A 16,591-nucleotide genomic window follows, 5' to 3' on the forward strand; every position below is an offset into this window, starting at 1 on the left:
GAGGCAGGAGAGCAATAACACGCCGTACAGTGGAGATCCGACGGATCCCGGGACGAGAGAGGGGGGTCCTCAAGATGAGACGGACACTGAGGGTCTTGGTTCAGCTTCGGTTGGCCCCAATACGCCTGAGACTACGGCAACCCCCGACAGGAAAACTCCACGGAAGAAGAAGAAGACGAACAAAAACGGCAGGGCTACGTCGCCCTCGAGGAAGAAGGTAGGAACTTTATTATTTGTGGCTGGAGGTGATCGATCTTTATATGGTTGTGACGAATTTCGTTATGTTTGGAAAGAAAACCCGCGAAGAGCGTATCCAAAAGAGGCAAGAAATGCTGGAAAAGGAGGAGGAGGAAAGACTGAAAGCGCTAGAAATCGCAGAAGCTGCACAATCAGATAACAATGCTTCTGGAGAGGGATCTGCGACTGTCGCGAAAGCGCCCAAACTGTCCAAGAAGAAAACTGGCTTTGTGAATCGAGAGAAGGCCAAGTTCCAGATGAAGCTGCGCATCGTCAAGGCCATCAAACGAACGCGCATGCCCGTGCAAATTCGGATCCTCCCGGCGGTAATTTATTTTCTGAAGCGCTGTGTTTTGGTGCTTGTCAGCAACACTGATCGGGGTGAGTACGGTGACTCGTGCGATGTAGACACGGAAGCATCTGTCCCCGATGGATAAATACTTTGGCAGCTCGAGCGTTGAGTGCGTTTTGTCCGACATTTTCTGGGCTGCAATAAAGGGGGATATCGTGAGAGTGAAGCACCTTGTTGAAATCGAGGGCGAGAGCCCAACAGACAGCAATCTGGACCCATGGAATGTAAGCTGTATCATCGCAGTTTGCCTTTTGCTGCTACGGTCTCACCCATTTGATATCAAACTGCATCTATTGGTCGCGGCAGCTTCACCAAACTCCGCTGCATTGGTGAGCTTTTGCTGAAAGAAATACTGGAAAAACTGAGCTAACTAGTGATTGTCATGTGAGAGAACACAGGGCAGCAAAAGGCGGCTCGGTGCCAGTCGTAAACTATTTGCTGACTGCAGGAGCTAGCCCGAGATGCTTGGACGAGAACGGTAGCTTACCTTTGTAAGCAGCAAACGCCTCGCATTTTACGTCGTTGTTGGCCACGAGTGACATTATACACTCATGTTTCTCATTCCAGACATCTCTCGTGTTGGGCTGGCCACGTCGACGCTAGTATACTTCTACTGCGAGCATCGGACGTCAAAGATCTTTACGTACAGGACTACGACGTACGTATTCGTTGTGCTTCCGGGTGCTACCGGGCTTGGTATTTGAGCAGTTGTTTGCTCCTGGTGTACTGTACAGGCTGCAATGTGCCCACTTGACTGGGCCAACGTCCGGGGCCATACGAAGCTGATCAAGGCAATCGAAAAGGTAAGCATAACGTGGACGAGTCTATTCCCAAACTAAGAATTAACAAACATTTTATTACTCTGCTGTGATGATCTCAGTACCAAGACTCTTTGTGGTTGCCAAAGTTTGTGGAGGACCTTATCCGCGGCATCGTGCGCTACAAAATCAAAATCTTCAAGGAGCCGCCGAGAAAGCTTGCAAAGCCAACGGCAAAAGAAGCTGCCACTAATGACGAGGCAAAGACTGATCCTGCTACTTCAGCTCAACCAGCTGCGGCGGACACCAGCAAATCTACCGACAAACCAGCTGAAAGTCAAGCGAAAGATACTCCGGCCAACGATTCCCCAGCTAAAAAATCGTTGTTCAAACGTGCAAAGAGCGAAAAGGCAGATGGAAAGCTCGCCAAGGAAGACAAACCAGCGTCCGCAAAATCTTTGGTTTAGCATAAACCCATGCGGCATTAACTCATGTTATCGTATGTTCATGTTAGCGGTATACCTTCAAAGCAGTTCGGTCTCGCTCACAGACGAGTTTGCCAAACGATAGAATAAAGATTGAGGATTCTGCGCCAGCTCTTGCGGGTCACCGGTTTCAGCGAGGCGGCCATTATCGAGCAGCAGAACTCGGTCGCAGTGCATGATCGTTTGAATGCGATGAGCCACGGTCAGAACTGTGGACGACGCGAACTCGGATGCAATCGCCTGTGCATAGTAAACGATCAGAATCAAAAACAAATATCTCAGCAGAGTTATACCGGGGGAACTGACTTACCTCTGAAATGGCACGCTCGGTCTCGTGGTCGATTGAGGCTGTAGCTTCATCGATGCAAAGAACCTTCGACGGGCGCAGCAGCGCTCGAGCAATGCAAAGTAGTTGGGCTTGGCCCTGGCTAAATGTCGCCGCTTGCTCCTCGGCGCCGCCTTCGACGACTGTATCCAGACCGCGATCCAACTTGGCGATGGCATTTGCGAGACCGCCGCATTTACGTAGCACCGTCCAAAGGCGCTCGTCGTCCAGCGCCCCACTAGGATCGAGATTTGAACGCACTGTACCAGAGAACAACACCACGTCCTGTGGGATATACGTGAGTCGTGACCGCAGATCTTGGAGCTTCAACGAGTCCAGAGGCACGTTGTCGATCATGATGCTACCGCTTCGCTCCCATGCCACAGCTCGGAACAGCGCGTTCAACAGCGTCGACTTCCCAGCTCCTGTCCGACCGCAAATGCCGATCTTCTGGCCAGCAGGGATCTCGCACGTGACGTATTTCAGCGCTGGAGTCGCCACCCGTGGTCCGACCCACTCCCATTCGGCGTCACCAAAAATGTCATGCTTCTCGGCACTTTGAGCTGCTGCGCCGTACGTCACCGTTAAGGCCTTTATCGATATGTGTCCAGCTGTCGGCCAAACGTACGGCATCTCTTTTGCCTTTGCGGTGTCTCCCGTGCCTACGACTTCCTCCTCAGGCTCCAAGTCTGCGTACTCTTTGACGCGCTCGACAGCGATCATCTGACGCTCAGTGTCGACGAAGCTGTTGAGGATCGAGTTGAGCTTCCCCACAATTGGCAGCGCGTACGTGAGGGTGAGTCCAAGGATGCCGGGGTTCACAGTTCCTGTGAGATTGAAGTCGGCCACGGCGAACACGGCAACGAACGAGGTGACGCATACGCCCAGCATGTCCAAGCGCAGCCCAAACCAAGCGCCAGTGGTGGAGCTGAGGAACGAGACTCGCTGACTGCGATTCAAGCACACGCCATAGCCATGGGCATATTGTCGCTGCTTGCGCGCCGCTCGAATCACGGTGAGGCCGTCTAAAGTGTCGGTGAACATGGCCAGCAGTGGTGACTGCGTCGCTGCGTCCAGTCGCTTGAGGTGGCGCGAGCTGGGGCGATAATCTCGCTGCAAGTGGAAGTAGAGCACACTCAACGGGACAAGCAGCACCAGCACCAAGCGGTTCCCGTAGAAGAGGATCACAAGAGCCCCCGTCACGTCCGCCGCGTCCTTCAGGAAGATGTTGAGTAGGAACGGCAGCGATTCATCAACGGCGTAGGTGTCTCCACTCAATCGATTCAGCACACGTCCCGTGGGAGTACGCTCGAAGAACCGAAGAGGAGCTGCGAACACGCTGCGTACCAGTTTGTTGTACGTGGCGCGGGCTGCACGCAGACCTCCATACGCGAACAGAAATGACCGGAAAAATACGGCAGCGATGTTCGCTCCCGCGATGTACAGCAGGACCATCGCAAACTCTCGCGGGCTAATCGAGTGCTTCCCGTTCGTATACACAGCGATCCACCAGTCGAGAGAGTTGCGTGAGACCTGCATGGCCGCTACAGATAGCAGAATCACGACCGAGAGACCCCAGCCTACGGACAATGAATAGGATTTCCAGACGTGCCAGTCCACCACCCCAGACTCTCGATGCTCCTCTTCGTACTCCTTTGGGGCCTCTTCCTTCTGGCTTGTCAACTTCGACTCCGCTTCATCTTCCGCTTGTTCGTACTTCTCTGTTTCCTGCTCGGATTTTGGCGTGGAATCGCCATCGGAAATGTCCTCCGCGTGGTCACCACGAAGAGAGCTCTTCATCAGCGTCATCAGACGACTTGGAGGGTCTGGTGCCTTTAAACTGTTGTAAGTTCCTTGCTCAATGATGTTTCCTTCGTCCATGACGACGATTTGCGCGTCCGTAGGGAAAAGAGGCAGAAGATGCAGCGAGTGTGTCACGATAACTACAGCAGCATCTGCAGGGAATATACTGGAGCCCGACATGAAGCAGTTCGTGACCACTTTGCTCGCTGTGGTCATATCCAACCCACTGAGTGGATCATCCAACAAATAAAGGTTTGCTCGCTGGTAGAGAGCTCGTGCGAGGTTGATTCGGGCACGCTGACCCCCACTGAAGTTACTCCCGCTCTCGGAGACGTTATACGGAGGCCTCATTCTGCGGAGATCCACGTTAAGCTCGCACGCTCGAAGAACGCGCTCGTATCGAGCGTCATCGACGCCGTCGTCTTTACCGCCAACGTCTTCATGCTCATTATTGGACAAAGTTACGTTTGCTCGGACACTTCCACGGAAAAGCCATGGACTCTGGGGGGCATACGAGCAACGCGAGGCGTTTTGGTTCTTGTAAACAGTAGCAGGATCGCTGTACGGGCTCGACCGCAGAGGCATTTCGCCCAACAATGCAAGTAACAGGGACGACTTCCCAGCGCCGACAGGGCCACACACCACGTACGTCGACCCGGGTTTCAAGTCCAGCTCGTTGATCCGCAGCACGAAGGGATTAGCCATCCTTGAGGGTGATAGCGGGGTATCCCCTACCAGGAGAGGGGTCTCGGCGCTTGATCCATCATCTTCGTCGCCGCTGTCGGCCTTTATCAAGCTCCACCCGAACTCGCAATCGCGAATTGATACAATTTGGTTTCTCTCTGCTGCTGACTCTGTAGAGGCAGAAGGAGGCTCGTAGTTGTTCGTGATCTGAGCTACGTTCTCGTCTTCTCTGTCGAAGAGGAAGCCGCGAATACGAAGCGCTGACACACGCGCCTCAAGGAACCCGTTGATGATCCACGGGAAATAGTTCATCGGGAAGATCAGGCGATCCAAGAGAGCGATTGCCGTGAAGGCGTCTGCAGCCGAGATGTCACGCCCCGAGAAGACCGCAGTGGCGAAGACTGAGACCTGCACGATCACCGGTGTAGACGCCCAAAAGAACACGCAGAAGGCGTCCAGGTACTTGCGCACCTGCAGCCTCCCCATTTCAAGCGAACGGCTCTTGCTCATGGCCTCCAGCCTTGACACAACCCACCCCAGCAACTTCAGCGTGCGGATCGCCTTCAAGCTCTCTGCTGCGAGACCAACACGCTCGTCTCGGAAGCGCATCATGTCCGCAGTGATTCGCTGGATCTTGCGCCCCAGCACAGTCTGCAGCGGCAGCATGACCGCCAGGACGGCGATCCCCGCCACGAAGGCGACCGAGACCGCCTGGCTCAGCAGAATGAGCGCCACCGCGATCTCCGCAGGGATCAGCACCATGTCGAACAACGTGTTGGGCATGCCAACGATGCGCCCGACGTCAACGGACAGCAGGTTCGTGATGCGTCCCAGTCCTCCAGCTCGTCTCTTCCCCTGCCCTGATAGCTGCAGCGTGCGCGCGTAAATCGCAGACACTAAGCCGGCGCGCACGCGCAAGTCGAACCTCTTCCACGCCAGGTTGTACTGCGTTCCTGAGACTGCTGAGAGGACGGACCTCCCCACCATCGCCGCAGCGAGGTAGTAGCCTGTCGAGAGCGACGGGTCCGACGACCCAGCCCAGTCCAAGAAGAGCTTGAGTAGCAACGGACTCGCGAGCCCTATGGCTTTGTTGGCCGTCGACCACACGGCGAAGACCATCACATCGGCGCCGTACAAGCGCCGCGAGACGCGCAAGAAGGACCTCTCTGAGGGACGGTACTCATTGAATTCACGCTGTAGCTCAGTCTCGAACAGCTTCGCAGCGACTGCCGTGTCGTCTCGAACTGGGAGGTTCGGTACGTCTTCCATCTCCAGTCTGTGCTTCTTGCCCAACGCAATGAACGGCGAGATCCAATGGTACGAGAACTGCGAGAGCCACCCGACGCGGTCCAGTGGACTCTCCATCACCACGTGCATCTTCTTGTCCTTCAGCACCTCGTACATCCCTCCGTCTTCTTCATCTTTCACTTGATACACCAGCACCCGAAGCAGTGCGAATGCGGCCACAGAGGCCGCAGTTAGAGCCTTCCAACCCACGAGCGTCAGCACCAAGGGATCAGACTCAAGTCTCTCCATGTTCATCGCGAGCTCCTCCACGCCCACGATCACCACGAACAGCACGACGAGCTTGCAGCTCCTCTTATGTTGCAGGAACTCGTACAAAACCCCCGCGGCGTAGAAGACCCAGGCCGCCGCCGCGACGCTCGCTCCAATTACCAACGACGCCGACGAGTGATGGAGAGCGGCGACACCCGCCACAGCCACCGAGCAGGCCGCGGCGCCAATAACCAGCAGCAAATGCAGCACGAACAGCACGGCGTCGAGCTCCGACCAGCAACGTAAGGAGCGCGTCCGTCTTCCTGCGAGCTGCAGCACCCGCCTCATGCTCAGCAGCAGAAGAATCAGCTGAGACCCTGCACATTGATACATTGATACATTGACACCTATACGTTTAGACTCTTCCATTATTGCCTAGTGTTACGGATAGTGTGCGTATACCTTGCAGAGCGACGAGCTGCGTGCATTGCGCAGTCGACAGGGCCGAGCCGTTGAGCCGCACGCAGTAGGCGGGCAGCAGCCGCATAAGCTTAGCGAAGATACGCCGCGAGGGGTCCAAATCCGACCTGATGTACCGGCACATCTGGTACATGGCGATCCCAACGATGGTGGTCATTCTGCGGTTGGGCTCTCGTGGTGCTGCCTGCCACTGTCAGGACACGTCCTGCCCCAGCCAGGTTTTCCTCGATTCCGTACACCACTCCGTCGTTGGCTTGCAAGAACGGAAAATCGGCAGTCTTGTCCATCTTTCAGCCCAACCCATCCGTGTCAAATGCTAACAAGATGCACTTCACCGAGCGAATCGAAAAACTAACCGCCCATTCCTGAACTTGCCTAGTTGACAGCAGGCCATGGGGACGGAGGTTTGGTACGACTTGGTGGAGCAAAGCACGCGCCGGCGCCCGAAGCACACGGCGGCGGCTATCGCGCAGCTTGCCGACCACGAGACGCTGTTGGACGATCTCCGCCGCAAGATCCATCGAGACTGCCTCCTCACAGATGTCGTCGCCGTGAATCGACTGCTAGTCTTCGAGACTCGAGAGGCGTACGACTCGCACGCCGAACCATTGGACGCTGACGCCCTTGTTGAAGGACTTGGCAGCTCGAGAGAGAAGGCGGTCGTCGTGGAGATTCCGGACGCGAAGCAACCGGGTGCGACGCGAGCGCAAGAAGTCGTGCTGTCTATGGCCATTGATGAGCCTCACGCTGCAGCCTTCCAGGCCTACGCCATTGTTGCTGAACGCCTCAAGCGATCCGAGGGTGTGGCGGCGATGGAAGCAACGCTCGAGCGCGTGGACCAGTCTGGTAATGGGCGCTTCGTCGTGCTGGAGAACTCGTCAGGCACCGGCAAGACGCAAATGGCGTTCAACCTGACTGCGAGTGGAGTGTTTGACGTCTTTTACGTCTTGTGCACGCTTCCAGGGGACATGGAGCAGTCTGTGTACCGATCCTTTCGCAGTCGGACGATGTCCTTCCTGGCGTGTATCAACTTCGACGTGGGGGTCCTGCGAGAGGGCTCTGTGGCCGAGTTCCAAACCAGCATACGCCTGCACCTGTATGCCTTCATCGTAGCAGCTCTGCGAGGTGACGACTCGTGCCAGGGCGAAGCTACGCGTGCTGATGTGGAGGAGGTTCTTCGCCAGCGGCAACAGCGCAACGCCAAGCCCTTTGTCTTCTTCCTGGACGAGTTTCCTCGAGTCGGTTCCCTTCTGACTGGCCAGCAGCGCCAGCTTCGTGAGAAGGAGATCCGGTCGATGCGCAACGTGTTCCGCTCATTCGGACTGTTGGTCGTCACCAGTTCGACTAACGGCACTGCGCGAACTCTTCAGTCGGTTGGTGAGCGCTCGAGAGTGACGTCGGAGTTTGGGCAAAGAACTCCATGGTGTGAGGTGGTCCCTTCACTCCCGACTCTTGCTATCCGCCACGCAGACGAGCAAATACCCAGTGAGATAATGTGGATCTTCCAGCACAGTCGTCCGTTGTTCGTTGAATCAGCTTGGCACTACGTGGAGAAGAACCCTTACACGGGAGAAAACGCGGTCGATCGGCTTGAGTATCTGACCCGCATGACGGCACACCTGGCCCCACGGTTCCGAGCTTTCAAAGAGAGGAGACGGCCACAAGAGTTTGAGCTCGGTCAGGCCTGTTTGCTCATCGGATCCAGCTACAAAGTGGTCGACAGATGTGTCGACCTGGTCGATAGCCACTTCGCATGCTTTGAAGAGCGGGAGCCCTTCGAGCTCGAGCTAAGTGGCGCAGGCCGATTGCTGAAGAAGGGGAAGGACTGGGAGGGCCGTTGTGAGTTCCCGCAGATGGAGAAGGACTTGCTGCTTTATCTGACGCTGACGGGGGGGGACCACGTGCAGCTTCCCTCTCGGCACTGGGGTTGCGAAGCCGTACTGCGTCCGACGAAGACCCCACTGTATCGGATTCTACAGCATCCGTTCTTGGACGATCCGAAAAATATCTGCAGACCTTCGCAAGCGAGTACATGTACGCGCCTCAGTGCTCAAGTGAGTGCTGCTATTGGCGTTGCAAGCCACGTCGGCGGCTTTTATGGGGTGAAGTTGCCGGCTTTCTTGGGCAGACTGTTGTATGAGCTGGGCGTGGCTGAACGGGCTGACACGATCGTAGACTTCCCTCCACGCCGGACTACGAATGGTGTCGAGATGGACCACAGTGTGAACGCAGTGACAGTTCCGTTCCTGTCTACGCCGCATACGCGTTGGCCGGAAGCGTTTTTGGAGACCTGGAAGGATAGTCCTGCTCAATTCGCCAACTTACTGTGCACACCACGGTCGAAGCTACTGGATTTTGAGGCCAAGTCGACTGCTGAGAATGACCAAAGGATCCTTTCGGGCGTCGTATTCGATCGTTGCGGTGCGGTTTCGCTGAAGGATCTTGAAGGTGTTCTCGCTGGTGCTCCAAACTCGACAATTCACCTTGTGGTTGTGAAGACGCTGCAGAAGACTTACTTCACCAGAAGATCTTCTCCGGCGGACGTGGCGGCAAATGCCGATGGAGAACCGGGCATCGCTGCCTTGCATGGATTGACACTCGAGTCTGCTTTCTCAGGGACTCCTGCTGGGCTTCTGGAGAATACGAAGCTGCAATGCGCCGAGTTTTACCGCGTAACAAAAGAATCTGAGCTGCAACCATTTCAGGAGCTGATGGAAGCGAGATCTTCTGTGAGCAGCATCTCTCATCATGACACTCGAAAGGAAAACGGGGCAGGCAGGGTGGTTCTCTTCGTCGAGGTCGGGGACTGGGGTCAAGCGAAGAAAAGGAAGCTGCCAGCTAACTACGAGTTAGGAGAGAAGCTTAGTAAGATAAGGTCCTACTACTAGGCTGAGCTCGCTCCAACGTTCTGTCACATCTACAGGAAAAGCAGGAATCGATGCACAACTGACCGCTTCAGGAAATCACCGTCGACTTCTTTTCCAAGTCGTCCTTCACTTTCATGTCGATGGGTCACATCCGTTATTGCTCACTTTCTACCTCCATACACCACCGCCGGTCTGCAGTTCAAGCAAGTGCAGCTTCCATCAGCTTTTTAAACTGTGCTAACACACCGTCTTTCGAAACCCGGTTGAACGATTCAGTAGCAGGCTCGGCGCTGCTAGCGTTTTCAGTTCAGGACAAGTCACGCGCAGGTATTTCAATTGGAGATACTAGGAGCTAGTTCAAAACCCACTGCGCGGTAAACGTATTTATTATGGCGCTCGGTGGTATTGCACCTCGCTAGCCTCGAGTGGTTCGCTTTCGAGGTACGGCTTGGCTGCCGTGCTGGTACTCGGTCCATGCTCAGAGTGATCACTGGCGGCGTCGGCTGCACTGATGTTGTGGTGGTGGTTGAGGTGCGATAACCTCAGCAGCGGCGTGAGTAGAGCGCAGCTGAAGATGAAGATCGACATGTAGAACAGCCCCGTGCTGTACGACCCCGTGACGCGGAAGATGACGCCGAAGAGCGCTCCGCCCATGTTGCCTCCTGCGCCGACTAGGCCGTTGACTGTGCCTGTATGGTGCTCGTTCAGATACGGGACGATGCCGTAGGTCGAGCCACCCGTCGCCTGCGCCGCGATAGCTACGAGCACGTAGAACGCGATACATAGCCCGAGTGAGTGCGATCGGCTGAGCGCCATCACGAAAGCCCCGAGCACGCACAGCAGCGCGAACTGCACGTACTGCCGGCCGCGCATACCCAGTCGGCGGTTGACAGCGTCAGACGTCAAACCTCCCACCGCGCGTGCGAACAAGTTCATCAGTCCGAAAGAAGACGCCACCGTAGCCGCGCTCGTCTTGGACAGTAGTGAGCAGAACATGCTGTCGGTGCAGCCCTTCTTGGTGAACCCCTTGTAGAAGTAGAGGGCGCCCATGTTGTTCAACTGCAGCTCGGTACCGAAGCACGCCGCGTAGTGCGCGATCATAACGAGCACGTTCCGGTCCGACAACACAATCTTGAACGACTGCAACAAGCTCGGAGGCTGCTTGTCATCTCCATTTGGGTTTTCGGCCTGCCGCTTCTTGCTCATGAGCTCTTGGAAGTTCCCGGTGGGGCAGCTGTCCACTGCGAAGCGGATCACCACACCCATAGTGATCATCAGCACCGCCGGCAGCGCGATGGTGATGCGCCAGCCCAGGTCGTCCGAGACGTGTCCGCTTGACGTGATGGCCTGGAACACGAACGGCAGCAGCAGGAACGCGAAGCCGATGCCCGAGAGCCCCAGGCCGCCCGTGATGGCGTTGGCCGCGCCCGCCACGTTGCGCGCGAACGTGATGGTCGTCCAGTACTGACTCGTGACGAAGACGCAGCCCACGAGGCCGACGAAGAACCTCACGGCCAGAAGCGTCGTGGCCGAGTTGACGAACGCAGCGCAGAAGATCGGGATGGCTCCGAGCCACAGCACGGCGCTCTGCACTGCCTGAGGACCGTAGCGGTCCAGCAGCGGGCCCGACGCAATGCGCGAGAAGACGGTGCTCGCTGTGCTGGCGATGTCCGAGTTGAGCACTTGACCGTCGGTCAGTCCGAGCTCCGTCCTGATCACCGGCATGAGCGGCGGGATGGCGTACCAGCCGAAGAAGCCCGTGATGGCCGACATCCACGACAGGTAGAAGATGCGCATGTGCGGTCGCAGCATGCTGCTGGGCTTGATGCTCGTGGCTCGGTCGAACTGCTTGGGGTCGACTGGTAGGTCATAGTGCTGCTCACTCGTGTCCTCTTGCAGTCTGTTCACCTGGACGAACACGCAGCGAGGAGACTCGCCGGGCGAGGGCAACCGGGACGAGAGCTCCCGTACTCGAGGCGTCAATTGGACAGAGCTCAGCGACAGCTTCCGCGCTGGCGTGGAGTTTAACGGCTCCATTGCTGCTGCTACTGGCTGGCTGGCGCGTTGGATTGCTCGAGGACGCTGCAAATTGCTGAGTGAGGCTCGAAAGCAAAAGCTTTTTTCGTCGAAAGGAAAGGGCGAGTCGACCCAGAGCCCAATTACCAGAGCCAATGCCGCCAGCAATTTCGGATGACTCAGACAAAATCGCTAGCGGTGCGTCGCGTACCGTTCAGCTCGTGCACCAGAATGGCACTTCACTTCAATGTAGGTCGGTAGACGTACCGCCACGCGCGTAATCTGTACCATCATCAGAAAGCTCGTGATTTATGTATGCGCACACTAAGATACTTTTCTTGGACATGGAGCAGCGCTGGGGGTTCATGATCCCTTCTGATCGACATCAATCTGCACGGAGTTCATGGGGATATGTGGGCAAATACTGGCCGTGTGCCGAATCTCCAGGTGCAGGTATCTAATCAGGAATGCGGACGTGCCCGGTTGGTCCTGATGGAGGCGCTCAAGTTAATGGCAGCGGTGGCTCACGTGGACAACAGCGCGTGCGCGTACTTGCTCATGAAGCACTGCGGTGCATTCGTGGGTCGAGATCCGGACCGTGCGTTTGAAGAGCATGTATCGGCGCGGTTCCTGCTAGAATTGTTTCTGGAAGGGAGGAATAACGAGCGCACGGCGACGTACGAGGATGTGCTGGTGCGGTTCCTCGGCGTCGATCAAATCAGGAATCCCAGTGATAAGTATGTTAAGACATTAGCGAGAATTGCGGCTTTGGACTCGAACTCACGCCCGGACAAGCCAGGGGTGGACCTCAAGATCCCAATCCGAGTGTACTTCCGCGTGTACGGGCGTGGGTCGTCCGGCGGTGTGATGGAAGAGCTCGCGGATATCAGAAATGCTGAAAAGCGGATCAAGAGGGAGTGGGAAGCGTTTGAAAGGGACTCTGAGGCCATCGTTGTACCATCTGGAGCCATGCGGTGCAGGTTTGTGCTGGAGCCCATGATTGCAAGCTACGAGAAATACAAGATTAGCTCCGAGTTGGCACAGGCGCTGGATAGTATGGTGGCTCGTAATGTCTGGTTCTCGCAAATAATGCTGTCGATGACTGTCAAACCGGAATTATTGGCCAATTCGCGCGCTTTGAAGAAGATTTAGGCCAGCTAATGTCTCGACTATTTGACAGCGCTCGCCGTAGCCCCGCTCTGGCAAACACCAGCTACCTTTCGGCCTTTAGCTTGATTCAGGAGCAGAAGTCTCAGCTGGAAACAGTCCGGCTATGCTGGAAAGAATCACCGCGTACGCAACACTTTGAGGGGATGTGTTCTGCTCTGGTACGAAATCAGACAAAGAAGAAACTTCAGCTGAGTTTCAAAATGGACTGGATGGACGCCTTGCTGGCACGTCATGACCCTGTTATCTTTGTCAGCACGCAAATGTAAAAGTGGCTGGCTCACGCGCTATTTTCAAAGAGAGCGCGGGCTTGTTCTTCATTGGAATCGTTTTCACTGCGTTCAATCGGAGGGCTTTCTGTTGAGAACGTGGACGAAATGCTGGCAATAATTGAGTCCGACCATCCTGAAGAACTTCTCTGTGGCCTTCCTCGTGGAGTGAAGGAGGAAAGAGATGCGATGTTGACCAGTGGGGCTCCGGTCCGCTGGCAATTTGATGAGAATGGTCAACCCGTGACGAGCTCACGCCCGCTAACATTTCCATCACCGATATCAAAAAAAAAATTTGTCTTGGATTTTAGCGACGATGGAGAGAGTAGATGGGTGGACGTGATGGTGCCTGGATTGGGGAGATGCCAAGTTCAGCGGGATGACTTGGTATTTTATGAAGCCCAGGCGCGTGAGGTACGGCCACGCTGCCTTAGATCGGGCTTTCAGGGATCTAAACCGTCGGGTGTGGCCGGTCTACTCCGACTTCTAGCAGCAGTAGAGGCGTCACTGCGGTATTTGGAGGTCGGCGGGGTGAACTCAGAGGTGAATATCGCTAAAAATTTTGAATGCTGCCCAAAACTGGATGAACTTGCGCTGTCGGGCGATACGATGAGCGCGCAGTTTATCTTCTCAGAACTGGGGCAGCGGTGTGACCTCAACTCCGGTCTAAAGGTTGATTGGGGTGATGTTGTAGCACTCTCCGGCTTACTAAGCGATGCGAGCGGACCAGTGGCCAAAAGCCTTCGTAAACTGCATCTCAACTTCTTCGATGGTGATTATAGCGCCCGGGGTGGCCGTCATTTTTCCCGTCTTGACAGCGAGTTGCAGGCCCTAGCAAGAGTGCTGAACGCGAACAGCAATTTGGAGCGACTCGAAGTCGGTCTCACAGCTTAACACCAACGTTTCGCCGCCGATTTTGAGAAGTATCACCTTGAGCTGATCAATCGCGGAATGAAGTTATCGACGGGGACCAAATCAGCGTTTCTAAGCGTCATTTCATTTCACCGGACGTCTTCAGTGAAGATCAAGAAGACGAAACTTCAGGTGGGACGCAACGGGTCTGCTATCGGTGAGCTGGACCAGCTTGTACTGCTTAACATTTTCGCATTTGCGGCACCGCCTGTGCTTCGACACGTTTACTTTCGAGTGATTCCTTATCGTGACGACGATAGCGTTATTGTGGATCGTGAATAAGGAATAGAAGGATACTTCAACTTCGTTTGCAGTGCTTTCCTTCTACTGTTTGGATGACTCCAAGGATAATGCATTCGATGACCACTTGTCTTTCTATAGGCTTCGTAGTCGGGAGATAAATTATCACACTATTTACTAGATTTAATTACTTGATCTCAGCCACGGCCATTCTGCTCGCTGAATCAGCGGTAGAAGGCGTGCATAGTTCTCCAGCAAGGTTGGATCTGCTTATCATTGTGTCACGCACTCCTAGCGGTATTCATTCTTTCACTCCACGTCAGACAGACATTCACATGAACGTTGATCCCTCGGCTTTTAACAGCCAGAGCCCCCAGTCATCCGTAGGCAAGACGTACTCTTGAATAGTGACATCACGTTCACGGTGGATATGTAGATAAGGACGCTGAATAGCACGATGATCACGAACCACCCGCCTGAAGTGCTGTAGCCTCCGTAGTAACGCAGCTGCTGCACCTCGAGCTTCTGACGGGGAAGGAGGCCAATGAAAGCGAGACTGAAGAGCTGGAAAGCCCACACGATAAGGTACGTGTAGGTGACCTGCATGCGCGTGGACTCGGAGTCGTTGTGGACGGCCTCGTCGGAGACGGAGAAGTGCGAGTCAATAGCTTTGTACACCGTCGTCCCCAGAGAAATAGCCATGTTACGGAACGTGATGACCAGACCATAAGTGGTGGCTTCGATCCCACGCGGGGCCAGTTCAACAATCGGGAACACCAAGACCATGAAACGTAGAGCCATTGCCGGTGCTGCCAACACTGGCATATACAGCCAGAAACCCCGCCTCCTCACCACATGAAACACTGTGCACGCCACCGTGATCACCTCTACACCCACCGCCCAAAAGGTTGCAATGCAGAACAGGTGTCCCCAAGCTCCGCGCACCAGGAAGCGCCGAGTCGCGAGCAACCCGCCCACAAACGCCACATACCACACAGCTGAGGCAACAGTCTTCGGCCACACCTCGACATCGACCCAGTTAGCTTCAATCGCCGGGGCTGCGCTCGAGTCAATCGTCACGCAGAAACTCGCAATGAATTCAAATATCAAGAACTGCCACATGGCGCGGCTCTGGAGAAGTCTCCAAATGATCTGGCAGCGCGCGGCAAAGCCCAGCGAAGGGTCAAGACGTGCCGTATCTGGATGCTGTCTTCCAGGTCCTACAGGGCACGAGACGACGCCAGTGAAGGAGAAAACCGGCACTGTCTGCGCCGCCGGGTCTTCGTGCAGGAGCCAAATGGAGCCCACAAGTGACACCGCCGCACACACAGCCTGCACCAACAGGACCTGGCTCAAGCTCAGCGACCACGAGAACGTTCCTCCATACGCTGGTCCATGTAGCGTTGCACCGACGAATAAATCCATGACGATGAACCCAATCGTCCTCGCAACGTAGATCGACACCTGCGTGTGTCCGCGCGAGGGCAACGGCTCTCGCTGCGCGATCTCCACCACAATTCCATCCGCCGCCACGTTCGCCAAGAAGAAGCCGATCGTCCCCAGCGTCAAGAACAGCACATATCTCCACGCCGCGTCCGTATTCCCCGCTGCGGGCATTCGACTCACTCCGAGGTACAGCAGACTCACCAGGCACAACGACCACCCACCAATCAAGTACGGCTTCCTCCTGTAGCCGCATATCCTCAAGCTGTCCGTCAACAGTCCGCCAAAAGCCTTGAAGTTCCACGCCGCGTTGATCATAGTCGACGCCCCGCGCACCTGGTACTGCTCCAGCTCCAGGTAGTGGCTCAGGAAGGGCACGACGACGCTGTTGAGGCCGCCGTAGAGCGCGCCGATGCTCGCGTAGTTGAACAGCAGCCCCACTGTGCGTCTGGAGAGCAGCGGCACCTGACCGCCGGGGCGCAGCGCGCCGTCCGGCTCGAGGCCGTAGAAGCCGTACTCGCGGCGCTCGCCCAGCACGAAGGGGTCGGGCGGCAGCGCGGCGTGCAGCAGCACGAGCGGGTCGCCGCGCAGCTCCGCGGGCAGCGAGTCCAGGCTCAGCGACAGCTCCTCGGGCGAGAGCGACATGGACTTGGACGAGCTCTTGAGCCACACGCCCGAGGACTTGGCGTCGCTCGTGAGTGAAGCCATTTGGTGGCGGTGACAGACAAGTGTGAAACGGCGAGAGTAACGGTTGGCAGCGACTAACGCAGCGAGTTCGTCATCCACTTGCCGGCAGGGGAAGGCAGGCGCGTTGGCTGGTGTCAATTGGAGGCGACGTCGGTAGAGGACGCTGCGCTGCCTGCAAGGAGAGGTAATAACTGAAGTAACCGGGACTGGCGGCGACGGACTCGTGACGCGAATGCGGGGTGTCGTTCACTCGAGTCGCCAGTCAAAGTGGCGACAAAATGGTGCACAGAACCGCGCGGAGAATCCGTTATGAGAGGGACTTGTGGGAATGGATGTGTGATAACAACTTGTAGGTATGAAATAGAAAAG

At 55.9% G+C, this 16,591-nt stretch overlaps 8 protein-coding genes across 8 annotated transcripts; 5 read left to right on the forward strand and 3 right to left on the reverse strand.

Annotated features, from left to right (window-relative positions):
- Nucleotides 1-533: 533 nt before the first annotated feature.
- On the forward strand, nucleotides 534-922 carry PHYSODRAFT_314562 (hypothetical protein; the record flags this gene model as incomplete). The annotated part of the gene is made up of 3 exons (XM_009527794.1): nucleotides 534-563; nucleotides 646-813; nucleotides 896-922. 3 exons carry the CDS (start codon nucleotides 534-536, stop codon nucleotides 920-922), a joined length of 225 nt encoding a protein of 74 aa, XP_009526089.1.
- A 407-nt stretch (nucleotides 923-1,329) lies between these two features.
- Nucleotides 1,330-1,814, forward strand: PHYSODRAFT_300231 (hypothetical protein; the record flags this gene model as incomplete). Its single annotated transcript, XM_009527795.1, has 2 exons — nucleotides 1,330-1,392; nucleotides 1,470-1,814. 2 exons carry the CDS (start codon nucleotides 1,330-1,332, stop codon nucleotides 1,812-1,814), a joined length of 408 nt encoding a protein of 135 aa, XP_009526090.1.
- A 163-nt stretch (nucleotides 1,815-1,977) lies between these two features.
- On the reverse strand, nucleotides 1,978-6,688 carry PHYSODRAFT_501427 (multidrug resistance protein ABC superfamily; the record flags this gene model as incomplete). The annotated part of the gene is made up of 4 exons (XM_009527796.1): nucleotides 1,978-4,873; nucleotides 4,943-6,030; nucleotides 6,082-6,518; nucleotides 6,604-6,688. 4 exons carry the CDS (start codon nucleotides 6,686-6,688, stop codon nucleotides 1,978-1,980), a joined length of 4,506 nt encoding a protein of 1,501 aa, XP_009526091.1.
- A 325-nt stretch (nucleotides 6,689-7,013) lies between these two features.
- PHYSODRAFT_360423 (hypothetical protein) lies at nucleotides 7,014-9,509 on the forward strand (the record flags this gene model as incomplete). Its single annotated transcript, XM_009527797.1, has 1 exon — nucleotides 7,014-9,509. The coding sequence occupies one exon, from the start codon at nucleotides 7,014-7,016 to the stop codon at nucleotides 9,507-9,509; it is 2,496 nt and encodes an 831-aa protein (XP_009526092.1).
- Nucleotides 9,510-9,975: 466 nt separating this feature from the next.
- Nucleotides 9,976-11,909, reverse strand: PHYSODRAFT_314563 (hypothetical protein; the record flags this gene model as incomplete). Its single annotated transcript, XM_009527798.1, has 3 exons — nucleotides 9,976-9,991; nucleotides 10,030-11,492; nucleotides 11,889-11,909. The coding sequence occupies 3 exons, from the start codon at nucleotides 11,907-11,909 to the stop codon at nucleotides 9,976-9,978; spliced, it is 1,500 nt and encodes a 499-aa protein (XP_009526093.1).
- An 87-nt stretch (nucleotides 11,910-11,996) lies between these two features.
- PHYSODRAFT_331066 (hypothetical protein) lies at nucleotides 11,997-12,656 on the forward strand (the record flags this gene model as incomplete). Its single annotated transcript, XM_009527799.1, has 1 exon — nucleotides 11,997-12,656. The coding sequence occupies one exon, from the start codon at nucleotides 11,997-11,999 to the stop codon at nucleotides 12,654-12,656; it is 660 nt and encodes a 219-aa protein (XP_009526094.1).
- A 392-nt stretch (nucleotides 12,657-13,048) lies between these two features.
- On the forward strand, nucleotides 13,049-13,834 carry PHYSODRAFT_300236 (hypothetical protein; the record flags this gene model as incomplete). The annotated part of the gene is made up of 1 exon (XM_009527800.1): nucleotides 13,049-13,834. The coding sequence occupies one exon, from the start codon at nucleotides 13,049-13,051 to the stop codon at nucleotides 13,832-13,834; it is 786 nt and encodes a 261-aa protein (XP_009526095.1).
- Nucleotides 13,835-14,449: 615 nt separating this feature from the next.
- PHYSODRAFT_331067 (hypothetical protein) lies at nucleotides 14,450-16,243 on the reverse strand (the record flags this gene model as incomplete). The annotated part of the gene is made up of 1 exon (XM_009527801.1): nucleotides 14,450-16,243. The coding sequence occupies one exon, from the start codon at nucleotides 16,241-16,243 to the stop codon at nucleotides 14,450-14,452; it is 1,794 nt and encodes a 597-aa protein (XP_009526096.1).
- Nucleotides 16,244-16,591: the final 348 nt, after the last annotated feature.

The sequence above is a fragment of the Phytophthora sojae genome, assembly GCF_000149755.1.
Source record: "Phytophthora sojae unplaced genomic scaffold PHYSOscaffold_4, whole genome shotgun sequence".
Classification (NCBI taxonomy): Eukaryota; Oomycota; class Peronosporomycetes; order Peronosporales; family Peronosporaceae; genus Phytophthora; species Phytophthora sojae.